Source organism: Oryctolagus cuniculus, chromosome 6, assembly GCF_964237555.1.
Source record: "Oryctolagus cuniculus chromosome 6, mOryCun1.1, whole genome shotgun sequence".
Lineage (NCBI taxonomy): Eukaryota > Metazoa > Chordata > Mammalia > Lagomorpha > Leporidae > Oryctolagus > Oryctolagus cuniculus.
The window spans coordinates 115,313,556-115,336,190 of record NC_091437.1 but is presented as its reverse complement, the minus strand read 5'-3'; the positions used below and the strand labels follow the sequence as shown (position 1 = coordinate 115,336,190).

The following is a 22,635-nucleotide window of genomic DNA, read 5'->3' as shown; positions in this document are numbered from 1 at the left end:
TTTTTCATCGTGTTTCACACTGTTAAGCAGCATTTATTTCTTTTTATTTATCAGGAAGACAGTGAGGGTGAGAGAGACAGAAGCAGAGACAGCTGGATATTCCATCCACTGCTTCATTCCACAAATGCCCCCACAACAGCCAGAGATGAGCCAAGCTGAAGCCAGGAGACTCCATGTGGGTGGCAGGGACCCAGGTAGTTCAAACGTCATATTCTTTACAATTTTCTTGGAGAGACAATATCCCATCTTATTTATCTTTGATATACAATGGCTATCATTGTTCTGTCACAGCATATGCATTCAATCACTGTTAATTAACAATCTATTAGACTTGACAATATTCAAGATTACAGTCAGTTCCTACTACTTCTGTTTTCTGACTTCTACTGTAACCAAGAAAAGGCAGCGTGGCCTTAGGAGCCTTTTGTCTTCCTGATGAGTCCTTCTATTGTGTCCCACTGCTCCTTGGTGACCTGATACAGAAAGAAGAGGTCAATTTAATGTGACTCTCACATGTTTTCAAAGCTTAGCATCCTAGCTACTAATATATCATTCAATATACACAAAATGGCATTACCTTCCTCAGACTGTTGAATTCACCCGATATAAGTACTTCCTCTCCGCCATCAAATCTAATGACCTGAAAAAATATTAAAAACCCTGAAATTAAACTCATTTTTAAAAGTTTCTGAGCCATAAGCCATTTCCACATCTTAATTGGATAGGATATCTTCTTGGCACTTTCAATCAAAATCCAAATGTTAAAAATAAAACTGATGATTAAATCTAAATTGATTTACTCCATTCGGAATACTCTACCATTTCAAATTCTACCCAGTCACAAAAATCATCTTAAAGACATATCTCTGGGGCCAGCGTTGTGGCATAGTAGGTAAAGCCGCTGCCTGTGATGCCAGCATCCCATATGGGTGCCGGTTATAGTCCCGGTTGCTGTACTTCTGATCTAGCTCCCTGCTAATGTGCCTGGGAAAGCAGTGGAAGATAGCTCAAGTCTTTGGGCCCCGGCACCCACGTGGCAGATGGGATGAATCTCTTGGCTTCTGGCTTTGGACTGGACCTGCTCTGGCCATTGTGGTCATTTCAGGAGTGAACCAGTGGACAGATGAAAGGTATTTACCTCTTTTTTTCTATTTCTCCCACACATCTGTCTCCCACTCTCTATGAACTCTGCTTCAAATAAATACATAAATAAATCTTTTTTAAAAAGACATCTATCATGATAACTTGTACCTTATAAAATTAATTTATAAAGGAATACATTTCTTAAGCTAATTTTACAATTTACAGATAAGTAAGATTTTAAATCACCTTTACATTCAGCATTGTTAGAAATGGTTCCACAACAGGGCTCCCTACTCTCCAGCCATCCCCACCAAATAAAAAGAGCCACAATCATGCTTACTGCTCCATTAATCCAAGAAGCATAATCACTACAAAGGAAAACGGCAAGATTTGCCAGTTCTTCTGCAGTCCCCAGTCGGCCACAGGGAATTCTTTCAATCATATCTTTCTCAAATGCTCCAGTTGGGTCCAAACGGCTAAAGGCACCCTTGAAATTAGAAAAGAAAAATTGTTTTTAAAATTCATCCCACTTTCTACTTAAGAAACAAGTTTGAATATAATAGAATGCTTTTATATGGCAGCCTGTTCATCGCTTGGGCCTTCGAAGTACCAAAATTTCACCAAATTCTTCTACATTCAGTTTAGTTCAAAACAAGTCATTTTATCTGATTAGACCTAAAATAATTACTGGAAATGTGACATTTTACTTTAACTAGCCTCCTTGTAAAATTAGGATATCTATCTTAGCTACCTCACAAAACTGTTGCAAGGATATAAAGAAATACATAAAATATATATAAAATATATAAAAGTACTCAGGAATACAAGGGTCCCCAAAAATTTCATAGAAAACAGATATTATTAAAAAATAATGCATGGGCTCCAAAATTTTTTACACCAAGATAAATTTATCTTTTTAATTCCATCTTTCACAAACTTTTTGAAATATTCTCATATGCACAAGTGTAGTGTCACAGAGGTAGTGGTGCCATTATAATTTCATTTAGTACACAGAAAAGTGACCCAAATAGGAAATATTGAAGAGAAAATTATTTTTCTTCTCTTTTGTTCCCAAAATAACTGGAAATGAGGAAAATCAGTATGTAAAAATTTGAAATTCAAGTAGATTCTGGAGAGAGAAGAAAATATAACTGGCCACACAATTTCTGGTTCATGTTAATGACATGAAGGAACACCCAAAGATGAATTATGAATGTGCACTGGTTAACAAAACTGACGGAATCTTTCTGTACTTGTGCCTTGAAGCCTACGTAACAGTTTTCCTCAGTAACACAGCCATGAGACAGGAAACAAGCAAGGCTCTCTGTGAGTCCTCCAGCTCTCTCTGGACAGGTATAAAAACAGTATGGGCAGAGGGCAGCAACTAGTCTTGGTTCTGTCCATGCTTGCTAGGAAGTTTCAGTTCTTCAGTTTGGTTCTTTTATTTTTCTTTTGCTTTTTTTTTTCCATCACTCTAAAACTAAGTACTTGTGGCCCAAAGCTGTGTAGTAGGTTAAGCCTCCACCTGCAGCTCCAGCATCCCATAGGCGCACTGGTTCAAGTCCTCACTGCTCCACTTCTGATCCAGCTCTGCTATGGCCTGGGAAAGCAGTAGAAGATGGCCCAAGTGCTTGGGACCCTGCACCCACGTGAGAAACCAGGAAGAAGATCCAGGCTCCTGGCTTCAGATCGGCCCAGCTCCTGCCATTGCAGTCATTTGGGCAGTGAATCAGCATATGGAAGATCTTTCTCTCTGTCTCCCCCTCGCTGTGTAACTCTACTTCCCAAATAAATAAATAAAAATCTTTTTTAAAAAATTAAATACTTATTACTTGGGCATAATTCATAGTTCTCCTGCTAGACTACAAACTCCTTGAGGGCAAGCACTTTGTCACCAAAGATTTTTAACTTTTTCAGTATCTACACACAATGGACACTCACTACATACAAGTTAAATAGATAAGTAAAATGGGTGTGATCTTTCCTAGACATAGGATACTAGAAATAACCTTCTGTGACGAGAGAATTCTTTTCAGACAGAACTTAGCAAAAGGTCATCCTGAATTATGTGCTTTCATATATGATATGCATCTGAGTTATTTTCCACTAGTTTCATTAAACTCTTTATTATTTAAATGTTAGATAGGATATTCAATCAAGTTTTACATACTCAGGTAATTTTTGCCTTTAAAAATTTTTATTTATTTAAAAGAATTTTTCTTCTCTTTGTTTCTACCCATTGAAGTGCTAGATAAAACCAATATGACCACTTCCATATTAATATTGAATACTCAAGAACTACCTACCACACAAATGTTCCTTAGTACAAGTTACCAAACTTACTGGGTTTTCAAAGCTACATCCTCGTTGGATCTATCAATTTTTACTTTACATGAAAACAAAAGGAATTATGAGGATGAAGTTATTTGCAGTCATTAGAGTACAGAGAACTGTGGACATTCTGAGCAACATCTGCAACAGCATTACTGATAATTATGAGTTGCAACGAGCGTCTGCAGGGATTATTAATTTTAGGTGAGACGTATGCCATCAGAAGGATTTTTAATCAGAGAGATGTAGGAGTTAGATGACATGCATAATTGACAGAGTGAAAGGCAAAGACATGAGTCAAAGAAAACGCTACCTATAGCAAGACCAAGCTCGGATGATAAATTTCCAGAGCATCACTTAAACTAAAAATACAGTTAACAGTTTTATAACTTTAAAAAAGAATGTTCGGGGGCCGGCGCTGTGGCATAGCGGGTTAACGTCCTGTCCTGAAGCGCCGGCATCCCATATGGGCACCGGTTCTAGTCCCGGCTGCTCCACCTCCAATCCAGCTCTCTGCTATGGCCTGGGAAAGCAGTAGAAGGTGGCCCAAGTCCTTGGGCCCCTGCACCCATGTGGGAGACCAGAAATAAGCTCCTGGCTCCTGGCTTTGGATTGGCACACCTCTGGCCATTGCGGCCATCTGGGGAGTGAACCATCAGACGGAAGACCACTCTTTCTCTCCCTCTGCCTTTCCTCTCTCTGTGTAACTCTTTCAAATAAATAAATCTTTAAAAAAAAAAAAAGATGTTGGGGCAGAGGTTTGGTGCAGTGGTTAAAATACCACTTGGAATACCTGCATCATATATCATAGTGCCTGGGTTCAAGTTCTGGCTCAGCTTCTGACCCCAGCTACCTAGTAATGTATACCCTGGGAGGCAGTAGGTGATGGCCCAAGTACTTGGGTACCTACCACCCTGTGGAACATCCAAAATGACATCCCAGCTCCTGGCATCAGCCTGGCACAGCACCAGCTTTTGTGCACATTTAGTGAGTGAACCAGCAGACAGAAGATCTCTCCAGTCTGTCCCTGTCTCTGTCTGTCTCTCTCTACATTCTTAATCAAATAAAAAATTAAATAAGTAAAAATTGTAATGGGATGTCAAAGTAAATCTTTAAAATAATCATAAAAATTAAGAAGTATAGGATAATAGCAGATAGTGACAAAGCAAATCGGAAAAAAAATATCAAAATTGACAGCATAAAAGATCCTTGAAGATGAAGACACTGAAAGAGACATTATCAGGAAGCTGTGCATATGCTATGCCCTGCCCACCTCATTATTTCTTCTATTAGATAATGGCACAAACTTCTTCCAACATTCAGGGCTTCAAATCCAGGTATCCCCAAAGTCCTTCACACAATAATCAGAATACATAAATCACTTTTTCATGCTTTAATCATTCACAGGTTAAGCAAATTAAAACTTACTTTGGTTTTTATAGGCCCTGGCTGAATCACATTGAATCGCATTCCATATTTACCCCATTCAGCTGCAAGAGACCTAAACATTACAATAGATAACATTAATTTTAAAATATTATGTCAAAAACCCAAATAACCAAGACTCACTGTATGCTTACTACAAAGTTTATAACCCCACCAGGCAGAGACTACTCTTACTCCCTAGGTAACAGTTGGGGTAACTGAGGCACAGAGTAATCAAATCCTTTTCTCTAGGTCACATGGCTGATTTGTCAAGCTCAAGTGGTCTAGCGTGAGAGTCTGTCCCTCAACTCCTCTGCTGTAGGATCTCCCATTTATGCTTTAATGCCCTTGATCACTAGGCTGCACTACCTACCATGTACATTTCAGAACAAGAAGTCCAATATTAACATATATAATGAGTATATTTTTTGGAGTAGGTGTTCATTACTCACATAAAAACAGGAGAGCTTCACGCCCTTCCCTTATATATCCTGGAGATTAATCTCGCATTTATAAAGTTCATTGTAATTTTACATATAGCCTGGTAATTTTACATATAGCATTGGATTACAATGTCTGCAATATCACAAGTAAGTTAATTGAATAAGAGATGGATTACACAGATTTAAAATATTAACCACATCCATGTTTAACTAGGCTTTAATACAATTGTTGAACTGCATTAAAAAGGAAATAGGAATCTAACAAAACCTTTCTAAATGTACTGAAGCAAAAGAGAATCCAAATAGCAAACACAGAACCTTGAAGCAATCTGTTTTAAAAGCCTGCCTGATAGGTCTATATACTTCACAAATTTATAATAGTATGTATATCCATGTGTATGAGGATATTTCAAAATATTAATGGAAAAGCTATTAACAGATTTTTTCCTAATGAAAATAATCTGAAATCCATACACAGTTTTTTTTTTTTTTAATTTTTTGACAGGCAGAGTGGACAGTGAGAGAGAGAGACAGAGAGAAAGGTCTTCCTTTTTGCTGTTGGTTCACCCTCCAATGGCCACTGCGGCCGGTGCGCTGTGGCCGGCGCACCACGCTGATCCAAGGCAGAAGCCAGGTACTTATCCTGGTCTCCCATGGGGTGCAGGGCCCAAGCACTTGGGCCATCCTCCACTGCACTCCCTGGCCACAGCAGAGAGCTGGCCTGGAAGAGGGGCAACCGGGACTAGAACCTGGTGTGCCAGCGCCGCTAGGTGGAGGATTAGCCTAGTGAACCACAGTGCCGGCCCATAGTTTTTTCTATGATCTGTTTTATTTAAATATATATATATGGCTTTCCAAAAAATTTTGCACCAAAATAAACTCATCCATTTTATACAAATTTCTTGAAGTAGCCTCATACATTCTTAATCTAGTTTTTAAAAATGCTTTAAGGTATCTTAAAGAATACAAATAATACAAATGAAGAAGGAAGGAAGGAAGGCATGGAGAGGGAGTGGGAAGGAAGGAGTGAAGAATAAGGAAACATACAAGAGCAAAGAAGGAAGCTAATATATAAATGGATTTTTAAATTCCATGTTACTGCCAGAAGCAGGTCACAAATTTGTATCTACCCTTTTCATGGTCCTATGCAAAAAAAAAAGTTAAGCATAATAGGTTACACAATTCACAGTGTTCATATGGAAAAAGCAAGCTAATTACTCAGGAAAAGCATAATTTTTTCTAACAGAAAAAATGATTTCTTCTGGAAGACTGATAAAAGGAAAATGTGATAATGTAATAGTGTCCTTAAGACATTGTATCCTTGCAACAGATGAAATTGAGTATGTTATATGGAAGCACAGATATCTATTAATAGAGTCTGACAGTATCACTTCAAAGGCCAATTCAGTAAAACCAACTCTACAGGATATGCAACATATGATCCAATGCCAGCCTTATTCTCACCTAAACCATGGGTATATTTGAGAAAAACAGATTGACTATACCTTTTTCAGGCAAATCACCTCCAAGTTATGCTTTTTTAAAAACAGACATTCATTCATTCATTTATTTGGAAGGCAGAATAACAGGGATAGTGGGAGAAACAGAGAGAGGAAGGATAGGAGAGAGAGAGATGTAGGAGGAGAGGAAAAAGGAGAGGGAGGGGGAGAAGGAGACAGAGGAAGAGACAGAGAAATCTTCCATCTGTTGGTTTATTCTCCAAATGCCCACAGCAGCCAGGGTGGGCCAGGCCAATGCCAGGAGCATGGAACTCCATCTTGGTTACCTATGTGAGTGGCAGGAACCCAAGTACTTGGACAATAATCTGCTGCCTCCCAGCACAGGAGTCAGCAAGAAGCTGGATCAGAAGTGAAAGAGTCAGAGCTTGCATGTCAAGCAGTTATTTAACCCACTGCACCACAATGTCTCACCCTCGAGAATGCTTTCAACGAAGTTCATGACCATACCATGGGCACATACTTGTAGTGCACTGACTCCAAGCTGCTAGAGAAGTAGTAACTTCATGTCTTAACAGGATTTCTAAACTGAGCAGAACCTACATTACGCTGGGAAAAACTGAGCAACCTGTGAAACAAATGAACCTAGGGAAAAGCCATCCTAATCTTAGGTATGTGCCAGATAAATTCATTCCACTAAGGCAGCAGAGGATGGCCTGAGTGTTTGGGCCCCTGAACCTACTTAGGAGATTGGAAGAAGCTCTTGGCTCCCGACTTTGGCCTGGCCCAGCCTTGACCAGTGCATTTGGGGAGTGAACCAGCAGATAGAAGACCGCTCTTTCTCTAGGCACACTGCCTTTCAAATAAATAAATAAATCTTTTAAAAAATATTTTTTAAAAATTTCATTCCACTGCTAACATGATCTATCAGCTCCCACTGAGCTAACTTATATTGAGGAACTACTGTGACATGATAAGGAATTCACCTCTCATGGTTAGTGGTACATGTTAAAATGCTGAGCACACAGCTAAAATATTGGCTATTTAATTTTTTTTTAACTTTTTATTTATTGGAGAAGCAGAGAGAGAGGGGGACACAGAGAGAGATCGATCTCATCCACTGGTTCACTCCCAAAATGCCCAGAATAGTCTGGGTTAGGGCGGAGCCAGGAGCCCAAGCACAATCCATGTCTTCCACATGGGTGGCCGAAACCTAATTACTTGAGTCATCCATCATTACTGCCTTCCAGGTCCTCATCTGCAGGGACAAGGAAGTATCAGAGCTGGAAATTGAACCCAGTTACTACAAAGTGGCACACAGGTGTTTTAACCACTAGGCTAAACACCTGCTCCCTAATTTAAAATTTTTAAGTTAAGCTTTTCAGTAAGAGTGGCTATATTTCATGGGTCCAACAGCTACATATGGCCGTGCGTTAGGGTGATTGCAGAACATCCCTTTCACTACAGAAAAGTTCTTTGGACAGTACTGCGACTGACAAATAGGGCTCACTCAAGAGATAGAATGCCTGCCTTTGGTGAATTCAAAGTACCCTCTGTTTTACTTTTCTCCAAAGGGAGATCAGAAAGCAAGAAATTAGTTTCATGAGTTAGCAGAGTACATTATTTACATTCAGCAACAGGATTAACTAAGGAGTACTCACTTGTGCATGGCTTCCACGCCTGCTTTGGAAGAAGCACTTGGTACCACAAAACCTGATCCAGTCTCCGCATAGATAGTTGTGATAGCAAGAAACGCTGCTCCTGAAGTTTAAAAGGACACAGTTGATTAACAATAAAGCTATATCAATTCACATGAGGAAAACGCAATTTAGTAGAAGAGGATCTCATTCAAGAGGGTGTAACAAAAACTGAGCTTTTCAAAGAAAATTCACTAACCCTAACTTAGTAAGAGAGTAATCAAAGACAATTGCTAGGTCCTGCTACTAATCTTGCTGTCCCTTCAGATGGCCTAGTCTGTGCTTACCTGGAATTCTATTCCTGGTGAATCAACAAAAGACCCAAATCTCAGAGACATTCCCTGTAAGACCCTATGTAATCAGCTAAACAGGATTCCTATGAACTAAAGACCACTTATGTATGAACAAATCATAATCAAAATTAGCAGAGTTGTCCGCCTCCAGCCATGATAGGCTCACTCTTGTGCTATAAACATCAAGCAAACTGTACTTTCACATGTGTACATCAGGCTGGCAAGGACAATGATTCCTGAGAGAAGGAAAATGAATGAAATGAGTCCCAAGATCACCCCCAGATTTTTGCCTTAAAAATTACACAGGCTGTAGCATAAGGAGGTGTAATCCAAACAGAAAAGTACATTTGCATTAAGTTAAAGAAATGGAGATCAGAGTTTGGGAAGGCTGAGGAAAATGAAATTTGTGACTAGGAGCTCCCAAAGGAGGAACACATGCAGGACAGAGCTCCATAAATCTGCAAAAAGTCTCCTTGGATCTTTGGCCAAATACTAACCTGTATATATTTAGGGTAAGATTCTATGAGGCCAGACAAAGAACTACTGCCAGGGAGCTATAAGACTAACAATTCCCAGAGCTCACATAAGGCTGGGATACTTGTAAATTCTAAGTAGCTTCACTGAACCCCCATGGCTTTCTGCAGAGAGCTCAGAAAGACCATGGCCTTAGAAGAAGACTGCATTATCCCCAAAATAAAGTCTTCTGTACACTTGCTCAAACAAAGCTTTAAAATGAACCTTGAAATGATCGGGCTAATCTACAAGTAACTTAAGACATAGAGACATAACCAGGAGAAAAATCAGTGAATAGGAAGAGTCCCAGAAAGGACTAGAGATAGAAATAGCAGATGTAGACCTTTAAAATGCTATTATAAAAATGTTAAGGAGTTCAAGGAAAAAATAAATAATAAAAATGGAAAAATACAAAAATAGAAATAACACTTCTGAAACAGAAAAATACAATATCTGACATGAAAAATTAATGCACTTTGCTGCAGAAGAAAAGATCCAGGAACCAGAAGACCCAGAAGTAACTATCCAAAATGAGGAACAGAGGAGGAAATAAGTTGAGGGAAAAAGGAGAACAGATCATCAGTGATCTGTGGAATAATATCTAGTGTGCTAACACACATTTAACAGGAATCACAAAAGGAAGAAGTACTTAGAGAAATAAAGACAAAAAATTCCAAATTCGGTGAACAATAACTTAACAAATCACAACTAGTATAAACAGGCCAGGGCTGGGGGAGGCACATCATAATCAATCACTTAAAACAAGTCATAAGGAATTGGCACAGTGGCATAACCAGTAAAGCCACTGCCTGCAGTGCCAGCATCCCATGTGGGCACTGGTTCAAGTCCCAGCTACTCTATTTCCAATCTAGCTCCCTGCTGATGCACCTGGGAAAGCAGCAGAGGATGGTGCAAGCCCTTGGGCCCCTGCACCCACATGGCAGACCTGAAGGAAGCTCCTGGCTCCTGGCTTCAGATCATCCCAGCTCCAGCCGTTGCAGCCATTTGGGGAGTGAACCAATAGATTGAAGATTCTCTCTCTCTCTCTCTCTCTGCCTCTGCTCTCTGTAACTCTGCTTTTCAAATAAATAAATAAATCTTTTTTAAAAAAAAAAGTGATAAAATATTACTAATAGCTAGAGGAAAAAATAACACTATAAATATAGTAACAGATAAAAATTTCACTGATTTCTCCTCAGAAAGTAGGAAAGCTAAAAGGCAATGGGATGGTGGTATCTTTAAGGTGCTGAAAGAAAAATCTGTCCACTTTGCATTCCATACTCAGCAAAAGTATCCTTCAATGAAATACAGCATGGGTGTTTAGCCTACTAGTTGAGATGCCGATGCCCCACACTGGAAATCTGAGTCCAGTTCCTGGATCCAGCTCCTAAGTCCAGCTTCCGGCCAATGCAGACCCTGGTAGGCAGCAATGATGGCTCAAATACTTGGGTTCCCTTCACCCACATGACAGACTTGGAATGAGTTCCCAGCTCCCACAACAGTCCAGCCGAGCCTCAGCAATGGCAGGCATTTAGAGTGAACCAGCAGGTGGGACCTCTCCCCCCACCAAAAGTTAAAAATAAAAATAATTTTAAAATCTGCAAAAAAGAGATGATATTTTCGGATAAACAAAAGATTAAAGAATTTTCTACCACCAGACTTGCACTGTAATAAATGTTAATGCAAGTTCTTTTAGCTAAATAAAAACGATATTATATAGAAACTCAGAGTATCAGTATCAGAAATGTTAATTATGTCATAAATATGACATTTTCCTTGTTTTCTGGATTCCTGTTTAAAATTATCGTATTGGGTAGTCATTTTACACAACATTTAAGATGTCTTTTATGATGCCTACATCCCACACCAAAGTAGGAGTATGGGTGAGAGGGCAGGTGGGAAGCTATACTTAAAGCTATACTTATGAAATGCATGAAGTTTGTATTCCTTAAATAAAAGGTTTCTTTGAGGAAAAAAATAAAGTTTTGAGAAAACAAAAAAAAAAAGTGAAGTTCAGACACCTCTGCCTCTTATCTGGCTTCCTGCTAAGGCACACAATGGGAGGTGGAAGATGACAACTCAAGTACTTAAGTCCCTGCCACTTAAACAGAAAACTCAGAATGAGTTTCAGGCATCCTGGCCTGATCCTGGCTGTTGCAGGCATTTGTGGAGTGAACCAGTGGATATAAAAAAGCAGCACTAAAAAAATATATAAAAGCAACACAGCACATACAGTAATCAACAGTACGTGGGATATAGTAGGTTCACAATGAAAATGAAAGCTTTAAAGAGTAATCCTTAGCTCCTCAGAAATCAGTGATTTTCTAATTATTTAATCACAACACTGGCTAAGAGCATACTCTTTTAATATTCTGAAAAGCATCAACATTCATTTATATATTTTTATAAAATATACTTTAAGAAATTTAAATTTGAAAGAAAGTAGTTTGAAGATCATTCAGATAAGTTTTTTCTCTCCTTCACATATTTAGTTTCTCTTTCCCTCAGCATTTTCCAGAGTAGAAATAAAATTCAGCACATCCTGGAGAACATGGGGGTGGAGGAGGGGGCTGGAGCACCATTTTGAGGATATGAGAAATAAGAATGATTATGTTAGTCATTCTGGTAACTACTTTTCTATATCAAACTTAGCCTCTCAGACATCTGAAAATTACTTGGGTTCTAAAATATTACTCTGTAAAAAAAGGAGGGATGTAGAACATCCCACATTAGTGGGCTCTACTGCAGTATACTGACAACAGATGCCAAGTATACTGCAAAAGTACAAAAACTACTTTAAAAGTGAATTACTTACAAAAAACAAATGCTTCAATAGAAAGTGCACTATCTTCCAATTAAGACTTAACAGATAGGTTTGTTAAGGGTGAGAGAGAAGGAGTTAAGCCATTATAATATAATTTAGATGCCAAAAATGAATGTTACTGTACTCTTTCTTTCTTCAGGTTTTCTAAACCTAGAAAATTCAGAGTCTACCGTTGACAATTTAATACTATTGCTTTTAAATTTTACTAACTGCAACAGGAAGTAAAAATTTATAACTGCACTGTGCAATAAAATAAATGCTACACAGTGAAACAATTAGCAGTTGCCCTTCAAGAAATGAACAGTGGTGCTGAAAGTTCAAAGTAAAGAATTCCCAGATTCCCAGGATTAGTCAGATATATTTTTCTTTTTGTAGGAAGGCCAATTATTTCAATTAGAATGGGAGAAGATTATAAATGGCAAATTCTAAAGCCCAGTGCAGTCAACTGAAATGCTTCTATATTATTTAGTGAGGTCAACAAGATGGAGAAAAGGAGCAATAAATGAAATAAATAGGCTATAAAAACCAATACACAAACCAATTAACACAGAACTAGAGAACCCAAAAATAAATCCATATACTTATAACCAACTGATTTTTGACGAAGGTTCCAAAAACATACATTGGTGAAAGGACAATCTCTTCAATAAATAGTGCTGGGAAAACTGTACATCCATACACAAAAGAATTAAATTAAACCCCTATCTGTCACCATATATGAAATCAACTCAAAATAGAAGACTTAATTGTGAGAACTGAAATATGAAACAACTGGAAGAAAACACAGGGGAAATACGTCATACTTGGTTTAGGCAGTTATTTTGGAGAAGATCACAAGAGCACAAACAAGAAAAGCAATAATACACAAATGAGATTATATAAAACTAAGAAGCTACCTACAGCAAAGGAAAGAATTAACAGTTTGAAAAGACAACCAGAGAATAAAGGGAGAAACCACTGCAAACTATTCACCTGGGAAGAGATTAATATCCAAAACATACAAGAAACTCAATTCAACAACAACAACAATAATGATAACCTGATTTAAAAAGGTTAAGTAACCTGAATATATATATATATATTTAAAACATATATATATTTAAAAGAAGATACATAAATGGCCAACAAGTATATGAAAAATAGTTTAACATCACTCACTAATCATCAGGGAGACACAAATCAAAACCATAATGAGATCTCATGCAGTTAAAACAGCTACTGTCAAAAAGACAAAAATTTACAAATGTTGGCAAAGAAGTGGAAAAAGGGGAATTCTTATATACTGTTGGTGGGGATGTATATTAGTACAGGCATTATGGAAATCAGTATAAATATTTTTTTCAAAAACTAAAAAGAAAACCATCAGATGACACAGCAACCCTAAGGGCATACAAATATATTCAAAGGCAATGAAATCAGTATGGCAAAGAATTACCTGCACTCCCATGTTCAATGCAGCACTAGCCACAATAGATAAGACATGGAATCAACCGGGATGTCCATCAATCAATGAATGGATAAAGGAAACAATGTAATATTGTTCAGCCAAAGGGGGAAAAAAAAAAAAGAACTCCTGTCACCCATGGCAACATGGATGGACTTGAAGGACATGTCACATAGAAAGACAAATACAGCTTGTTTTCACTTATTTGTGAAGGCTAAAGAAGTTGATCTTGTACAAGTAGAGAATAGTATAATGGTCACAAGATATTAGGAAGCAAGACTAGACAGAGGGAGGTACCAAATATGATTAGATTGCAAGAATAAATTCTAGTGTTCTATAGCACATTAGGGTGACTATAGTTTAAGACAATTTATTATATATCTCAAAATAACTAGAAAAGAGAGTTTTAAAGCTACCTAGCAAAAAATATATTAATTATCCAGATTTAGTTATTATAGATGTATACATGAATCAAATTATCACATTATACCCCATAAACACAAACAATTCTTATGCACCCATTACAAAGAGAGAGGGCTAGCAATATGATGCAGCAGGTTAAGTCAACACCTGTGACACTGGCATCCAATACTGGAGCAATAGTTACAGGCCCAGTTGCCCTTGTCTTGCATACAACTTCCTTGATAATGCACCTGGGAAAGCAGCAGATGATGGCCCATGCACTTGGGTCCCTTCTACTCACATGGGAAACCAGAATGGAGTTCTAGACTTCTGGCCAGTCCTAGCTATTGTGGCCACTTAAACCAGCAGATGTCAATCTCAATCTCTCTCTCTCTCTCTCTCTCTATCTCCCTCCCTCCCTCCCTCCCAGCCTTCCTCTTCCTCTCTCCCTTTCTGTCAGTCTGCCTTGCAAACCAATAAAATTAATAAATCTTTAACAACAAAAACAGAGAGGAGGGAAGGAGGGAGGGAGGGAGGGAGAGGGAGAGAGGGAGAGAGGGAGAGAGGGAGAGAGGGAGAGAGAGAACAAACTCTAGACCCTTTGGCTCAAACAAGGTTTCCTATACAGGCAACGTTGCAGACTGAGTTGCTAAACACACCCTGCACAGCTCCACTACAGGAGGATTCTGGAAGCTGATCTTCCCAGGCTTGGCCCAATATGCTTTTATCTTTCATTATCCTTTATTGTTCTTTTTGTATTCTTTCACTGTAAACCATGGCTGGAAGAAATAACTAAAGTAAAATTTTTTACTTACTTACTTATTTATTGCCAAAGAAACCTTTCATTTAAGGAATACAAACTTCATGCATCTCCTAAGTACAACTTTAGGAATATATTGATTCTTCCCACCATACCTGCCCTCCCAACCCACCTCCCCCTCCTTCTCCCATTCTCAGTCCCATTCTCCACTAAGATCCATTTTCAATTAATTTAATACACAGAAAGCCAACTCTATACTATGTAAAGAGTTCAACAAACAAAACAAACAAACAAACAAACAAAAAAAACTGTTCCTAAACAGTTGAGACAAGGGCTGTACAAAGTCATTGCATCTTGAAGTTAATTTCACTTCTTTTTTTTTTAAACTTAATTAACTGTAAAGAAGTACACAAGAATGATAAATCTTTTTCAAGCACTTAGACATAACTATAACTTATGAGACAAAGACCTCCATGTAATACATTAAAAGAAAATAAGTCCTTGAGAACGAGTTTTAACATTAATTAAGGGCCGGCGCCGTGGCTCACTAGGCTAATCCTCCACCTGGTGGTGCTGGCACACCAGGTTCTAGTCCCGGTCGGGGCACCAGATTCTGTCCCGGTTCCCCTCTTCCAGGCCAGCTCTCTGCTATGGCCTGGGAGTGCAGTGGAGGATGGCCCAAGAGCTTGGGCCCTGCACCTCATGGGATACCAGGAGAAGCACCTGGCTCCTGCCTTTGGATCAGCGTGGTGCACTGGCCACAGCACGCCAGCCGCGGCCATTGGAGGGTGAACCAACGGCAAAAGAAGACCTTTCTCTCTGTCTCTCTCTCTTTCACTGTCCACTCTGCCTGTCAAAAAAACAAACAAAAAAACATTAATTAAGGAAGCACCTAAAAAAATAAGTAATGGAGTTGGACACTTAGGCATAACTAAAACTTTTGAGACATAATATCCTTCACTTAATGCACTAAAACAAAATAAATCTCTGAGAAAAAGTTTTACTGTTGATTCTCATAATATATCTTTCCCATAACAGGCATTCTCCATAAACTTTTTGAATATTCTTCATATATGGACTCAGATATCATGATTGTCAATAAAGCTAACTGTCAGGAAAGCTGCAAACAGTGGCTCAAGTGTGTTTAAGAATTACAGGAAGCTCAATTTTCCTTATATGCGACATGTAATTCCTGGATTATAGATTATAAATAATTCTATTACTAGCTGTATAACTATGTGACCTTGGGCAAATCACAACTCTCTCTGAGCCATAGATCACCTATAATATCAGAAAATAAGAAATGCACAAATGTTGTTAGCTTCTAGGGATTAACTGTTACATAACTGTTGCTGTTCTACTCATTACTCTTCTATCCTCATGCAAAAAGTTCCATCTTTTAATATTTATTTATTTGAAAGTCAAAGTTAGAGAGAAAGAAAGATTTGAAAGGCAGAGTTACAGAGAGAGAGAGAGAGAGAAATATCTTCCATCCATGGGTTCACTCCCCAAATGGTTACAACAGCTGGGACTGTGTAAGTTCAAAGCCAGGAGCCAGGAACCTCCTCTGGATCTGCTATGGGGGAGACAGAAGTCCATTGCTCTCCCAAGACATTAGCAGGGAGTTGGACTGGAAGTGGAGTAGCTGGGACATAAATCACCAACCAGTGATGCTGGCACTTCAGGGCAGTGGTTTTATGCATTACGCCACAACACTGGCTCTAAATTTCCATGTGAAAACTAACAATATCCAGCTTTTTAACCATCTGTAACTGCAAATGATGTTATCTAGCAACTCTGATAATTTCATTTAAACCTCACTCCTGCCATTAAATCTACAAATACACCTGTATCAATAACTCCAACTCAACTTCTTCCATCTTTCTGGTAGATTTCAAAATTAAGGTGGATGAGATCATAAATTTACCTTGTAGTTCCATAATTTCCCCATCCACTGTGCCCTGGTCTGATCCTCCAATTTAGCCACAACCTAATCTCTGTCAGCATTCCAAACCACTGAGTACACTGCCTCACAGTGTACTCTGGGCTCTGTCTTTCCAGTTCTCTCCCATTCTCAAACCATTTATGCTCTTTTAGACTTCATTTTTAAAAATCTTGATGTTTTATCACCTATCTTCTTTAGGCTTATAATAACCTCCTTTTCTAATTTGCCTATTTAACAACATAATCTAACATAAGAACTAATCGCTAAATTCTATATTCTCTTAAGACTTCCATCTTGCAACCCATCAATACCACAATTGCTTCTCCAGTGTTACAATTTAACACTGTTGTAAACTGTGGTTGAATCCCATTGGAAAAATGCATCTAGAGATCTTTTCCTGGGGCCTCAACATAACTCATCAGCCCTTTCAATATCCGGAGTAAGCCCCTTTCGGAATCACAACACCTGAGGCTCAACCATTCCTTCAGTGATTCTCTCTTTCTCCTTTATCTTTACTACTTCTTTTCATCGGGTCCTCCCCTGAGTCATTATTCATGTTCCAATATCCACTGGAATATATCTCTTTTTAAGAGCCTTCAATTTAATTTTACTCATCTACAGAAAATAAAAGCCAAGTCCCTTAGCCTCAGCTCCTGACTCTCCAGGAATTATATGTCACATAGGAGAAACATCAAACTTCTCGTAATTCTTAAAACGCACACTTGAGCCATTGTTTACAGCTTTGATGACAATTAACCTTACTGACAATAATGGGAAGAAGAGGAACTTCCCTACCTTTGTGATGATGGTATAAAGGAAACCTGTGTTGGTCATTTTTCAGTAAGAGACCAGATTAAAACCTAAAAGCCATCAATGCTCTAAATATTATTCAAAGGAGGACCATATAATTTTTTAAATGGTTAAAACAAACATTTTGTAAAAGGGTATTACCTACTAATTAAAGTATTAATATATCCTATGGTTTTTAACACGATTTGGCTCCCAAATGTACACAGGACTTTAAAATACAAAGCCATAAGTACTAAGAGGGCAGAACTTGATCTGATCAATTTAAGTTATTGAAGGTATGCCTTCAAATGACAGTCATCATGATAGGATTGGTCCAGCTACTTTCTCTGCTTCCTGGCTTGCTATGTGATTCTTCTACACTTGCTCCAACCACCAATGGTATCCACTTCACACAGCTGAGGCCAAAGAAATGAGGCTACCTGACCCTGGACTTGAATCATAAACCAAAATAAACCACTTTCCTTCATACATAGCTTTTCTCAAGCAATTTGTTGTAGTAAAGAAAAAGCTGACTAATGCAATATAAACATATTTAAATATTTACTATAAATACATCCCTCACATAGGTTGCAAACTAGAAGTATAATTATAGTAATTTGTATCAGGGCTCTGTTTTTCTAATCCATTTTAATTATGGGTCATCAAATTTCAGAGACTTAATAGTCCCCTTATAAAACAAAATTCATATACTTGATAGTCCCCTCATAAAAGAGGTGGTAAAAAATATACTTACTGTGGAAGTAATTAGCATATTCATTAGCTCACCCTTACTGACCACTAGTCCTGGCGAGTGACTCTTCTTAACCCTTCACAAAACTGCTCATGCATCACTGCAACAACCCTAGGAAGGGAGCTCTCTTATTATCACCATTTTACAGAAGACATTAAGACACAGAGAGGAAATTTGCCCTTGCTCACAGGACAGGTAACAGTACAACCAGCATGCGACTAGTGAGTTTGGCTATGGAACCTACAATCTCAACCACTATGCAAGACTGCCTCTCCAAGAAATTTCTAATTACATCAAAAAGAAAAAGGATTTCCCTTCAAAAATCCCCAAATTTCCTTCCTTTACATTACCTTCACAAAACAACAAATGAAGGTACATAGTTGCTCCGAAAAATTTTAATAAGTGCGGTTAAAATCCAACCTGGTAAGATAACGCTAGGAAAAATTAATTTTAAAAGGATGCAGCTCAATAGGCTAATCCTCCACCTGCGGCACCGGCACACCGGGTTCTAGTCCCGGTCGGGGCACCAGTTTCTGTCCCAGTTGCCCCTCTTCCAGGCCAGCTGTCTGCTGTGGCCCGGCAGTGCAGTGAAGGATGGCCCAAGACCTTGGGCCCTGCACCCCATGGGAGACTAGGAAAAGCACCTGGCTTCTGCCTTCGGATCAGCACGGTGCGCCGGCCACGGCGGCCATTGGAGGGTGAACCAATGGCAAAAGGAAGACCTTTCTCTCTGTCTCTCTCTCTCTCACTGTCCACTCTGCCTGTCAAAAAAAAAAAAAAAAAAAAAAAAAAAAAAAAAAAAGGATGTTACTGCTGCCAATGATAAATTTCAAAATATTACAATAAATGTATTTTATGGGGGAAGGTGATCTGGAGGGTGACTGCTACTGAGTAAGAGGTTTCCTTTTTGGAGGGAAGAAAATGTTCTTAAATCAATTGCACTGATGGCTGCACAATGCTGTGAATAGACTAATGACTGGACTGTACACTTAAATGGACGAATTGTATGGTATGTGAGTTATATCTCAACAAAGCTGCTCAAAGGGAAAACTGTGTATTCTAATATTCTTTAAATGCAGCCACTGTTCTAAAAAACCGTGGACATAATATAAGGAAATGCACCCATACGGTTCTTAAATAATTTAAAGTTACACAGTGTATACCTAGTACTTGCACTGTGGTCTAATAAGGAAGGCCTATTCTTCCTGCTTCTGGATCAAGCTGCATTTGCCTCTGCTCCAGCTGATCATGGCCAATGTCTGAACATTTTCTTTTTCCTCAAACAATATAGTGAAAAAACATAACTGGGTGCTCCAAGATGGCAGATTAAGGAGGGAGTGCACTGATAGTTTGGGAAAAGATAGTATAATAAAACTGGAGATACTGTAGTCTAAGGGAAGAGTTAGGGGAAAAAGTGCAGAGGAAACTCTTCCAGAACTAGTGAGACACGGTGGACCTACGTGGAGGTCAAGGGCGCCCACAGCTCGGGACCCCAGCCGCTGAGACTATGCACCAGAGCTGGAAAGGGAGGTGAGGCGAAACCACAGTAGCCCAAGACACTGGTGGAAAAGTGGTAGGAAGTGCCTAGAGGGAACGAGGCTTGAAGCCCCATGGGGGAAAGTTCACCAGGCTAACTAGAGGAGAGAAAAATAAATAAATAAAAGGGACCAGTACGGACACGATTCTCTCTCTCCACTCACCTTACAAAGGTGGGGAAAAGAATACAGCAGGTGCCATTTTGGACATATGTAACAGCTGAGCCAGCTCAGGGCTGTGCCCGCCCCCAGTCATGCAGAAAAACCTGACTCTGGTGGGGAGAAATAACAGGAGGTTAAGACATAGTGAATGTGTGGAGCTTATGGACTGGGACTGTGAAAAAAAAAAAAAAAAGCAAAAACTGAGGGTGTGTGAGAGAACGCACATTATGGCTGAGACTTGAGTACGCTCTGTGAGAGATGCCACAAACTCGCTAACTTTGGCAACCTGGTGGGAGACATCGCAGAGGAATCTGAGCTTACTCTGAGGACTGCACAGATCCTTTGTGTGGTCCTTGGGATGGAGTAGACAAATATTATACCCACTGGGGCTAGCGTTTAAGCACTGATTGCCATTAAGGAGAAGGGCTCAGCTGAGCAGAATTACTTCACTTCTAAATAAAAAAAAAAAAAAAAAAGAGAGAGAGAGAGAGAAGATTTACCACGCCTAACCTGGGTGTGTCACCTTTGGCACACCCTTAACCCTGAAGAACTGAACAGAGCTCTCTGGCCACACCTACCACAAGCCTCTAGAGATTCACTAAAAGCAGACAGAACACTTAATCTAGAGTCATAGCATAACGAGAAAAGCCACCACAATGAGGAAAAAAAAAACAAGGAAGAAATCCAAGAATATCTCCACAATGCCAAGCAACAAACGCAGAAACCAAGGAAATAAGAACAAGGAAGACATTATGACACCCTCAAATGAACATGACACTCCAATACAAGATTACAAAGATGATGAGATAGAAGAAATGCAAGATACAGATTTTAAAAAATTTATGATAAGAACATTTAGAAGCTACCAAAAACAAATTCTTGAACTACAGAAATCCATACTGGACAGGATAGAAAATCTCTCGTGAAAATGAAATCTTAAGGAAGAATCAAAATGAAATGAGAAATTTAGTAGAACATGAAATAGAGACATTGAAGAGAAATCATAATGAAATGAAGAATTCAATGGAACAAATGACAAACGCATTTGAGAGCCTTAAAAACAGAATCAGTGAGATAGAAGAGAGAATATCAGGACTTACAAGACAGAGCAGAGGAAAGTATACAGTCAAAATAAGAAAAGAAGAGGAAATTAGAAATCTAAAACATATTGTTGGGAATCTGCAGGATACTATTAAAAAAACCAACATTCGGGTTCTAGGAGTTCCTGAAGGCATGGAGAGAGAGAAAGGATTAGAAGGCCTTTTTAGTGAGATACTAGCACAAAACTACCCGGGTTTGGAGAAGGATAGAGACATCCAAGTACATGAAGCGCATAGAACCTTGAATAAACAAGATCAAAAGAGATCCTCACCATGACACATTATAATCACACTCACCACAGTGAAACATAAAGAAAAGATTCTAAAATGTACAAGAGAGAAATGTCAGATTACTCCAAGGATCTCCAATTAGACTTACAGCAGACTTCTCACCAGAAACACTACAGGCTAGGAAGGAATAGCAAAATATATCCCAGGTACTAAGAGAAAAAAGCTGCCATCCCAGAATATTATATCCTGCAAAGCTCTCATTTGTGAATGAAGGTGAAATAAAGAACATTCACAGCAAACAGAAATTGAAGGAATTTGCCACCACTCATCCAGCCCTGCAAAAGAAACTTAAAGATGTGTTACACACAGAAACACAGAAACACGACCATCAATACGAAAGAAGATAAAGGAAGAAAACCTCCCAGTAAAAGATCACAGGAAGTTCAAAGCATATATTAGAAATACCTTTGGGAAAATGGCAAGGCAATGGTACTACTTATCAATAGTCACACTGAATGTTAATGGTCTCAACTCTCCAGTTAAAAGACACAGACTGGCTGAATGGATTAAGGAACAAAATCCAACTATTTGCTGCCTACAAGAAACACATTTTTCCAACAAAGATGCATGCAGACTGAGAGTAAAATGTTCGAAAAAGATATTCCATGCGAACAGAAACCAAAAAAGAGCTGGCATAGCCATCTTAATATGAGACAAAATAAACTTTAACACAAAAATTGTTAAGAGAGACAAAGAGGGGCACTATGTAGTGATTAAGGGATCAATTCAACAGGAAGATGTAACTATTATAAATGCATATGCACCTAATTACAGGGCACCAGTGTATTTAAAAGATATGTTAAGTGACTTAAAGGGAGACTTAGACTCCAATACAATAGTATTGGGGGATTTCAATACTTTCAGCAATAGACAGATCAACCGGACAGAAGATCAACAAGGATGGCCGGTGCCGCGGCTCACTAGGCTAATCCTCCGCCTGCATCACCGGCACTCCAGGTTCTAGTCATGGTTGAGGTGCTGATTCTGTCCCAGTTGCTCCTCTTCCAGTCCAGCTCTCTGCTGTGGCCCGGGAAGGGAGTGGAGGATGGCCCAAGTGCTAGGGCCCTAGAACCGCATGGGAGACCAGGAGGAAGCACCTGGCTCCTGGCTTCTGATCGGTGCAGCATGCAAGCCATAGCGGACATTTGGGGGGTGAATCAATGGAAGGAACACTTTCTCTCTGTCTCTTTCTCTTACTGTCTAACTCTACCTGTCAAAAAAAAAAAAAAAAAAAAAAAGAAGAAGAAGAAGATCAACGAGGAAACAACAGATTTAATAGATTTAATTGACATTATAGCCCAAATGGATCTAACAGATATCTACAGAACTTTTCACCCTACACTAAAAGAATTCACATTCTTCTCAACAGTACATGGAACCTACTCTAGGA

At 38.9% G+C, this 22,635-nt stretch overlaps 1 protein-coding gene across 3 annotated transcripts in view; it reads right to left on the bottom strand.

Annotated features, from left to right (window-relative positions):
* DECR1 (2,4-dienoyl-CoA reductase 1) overlaps positions 1–22,635 on the bottom strand; it is a 49,166-nt gene continuing 26,531 nt past the window's right edge. For all 3 annotated transcript variants that reach the window (XM_002710572.5, XM_070075850.1, XM_051844622.2), the window contains 5 exons: positions 8,401–8,500; positions 4,843–4,915; positions 1,424–1,570; positions 578–640; positions 1–473 (listed from right to left, as the gene is read on the bottom strand). In XM_002710572.5, the coding sequence (XP_002710618.2) occupies positions 414–473; positions 578–640; positions 1,424–1,570; positions 4,843–4,915; positions 8,401–8,500 (443 nt within the window). In that variant the 3' untranslated portion in view covers positions 1–413. The remainder of the gene's footprint in view (positions 474–577; positions 641–1,423; positions 1,571–4,842; positions 4,916–8,400; positions 8,501–22,635) is intronic.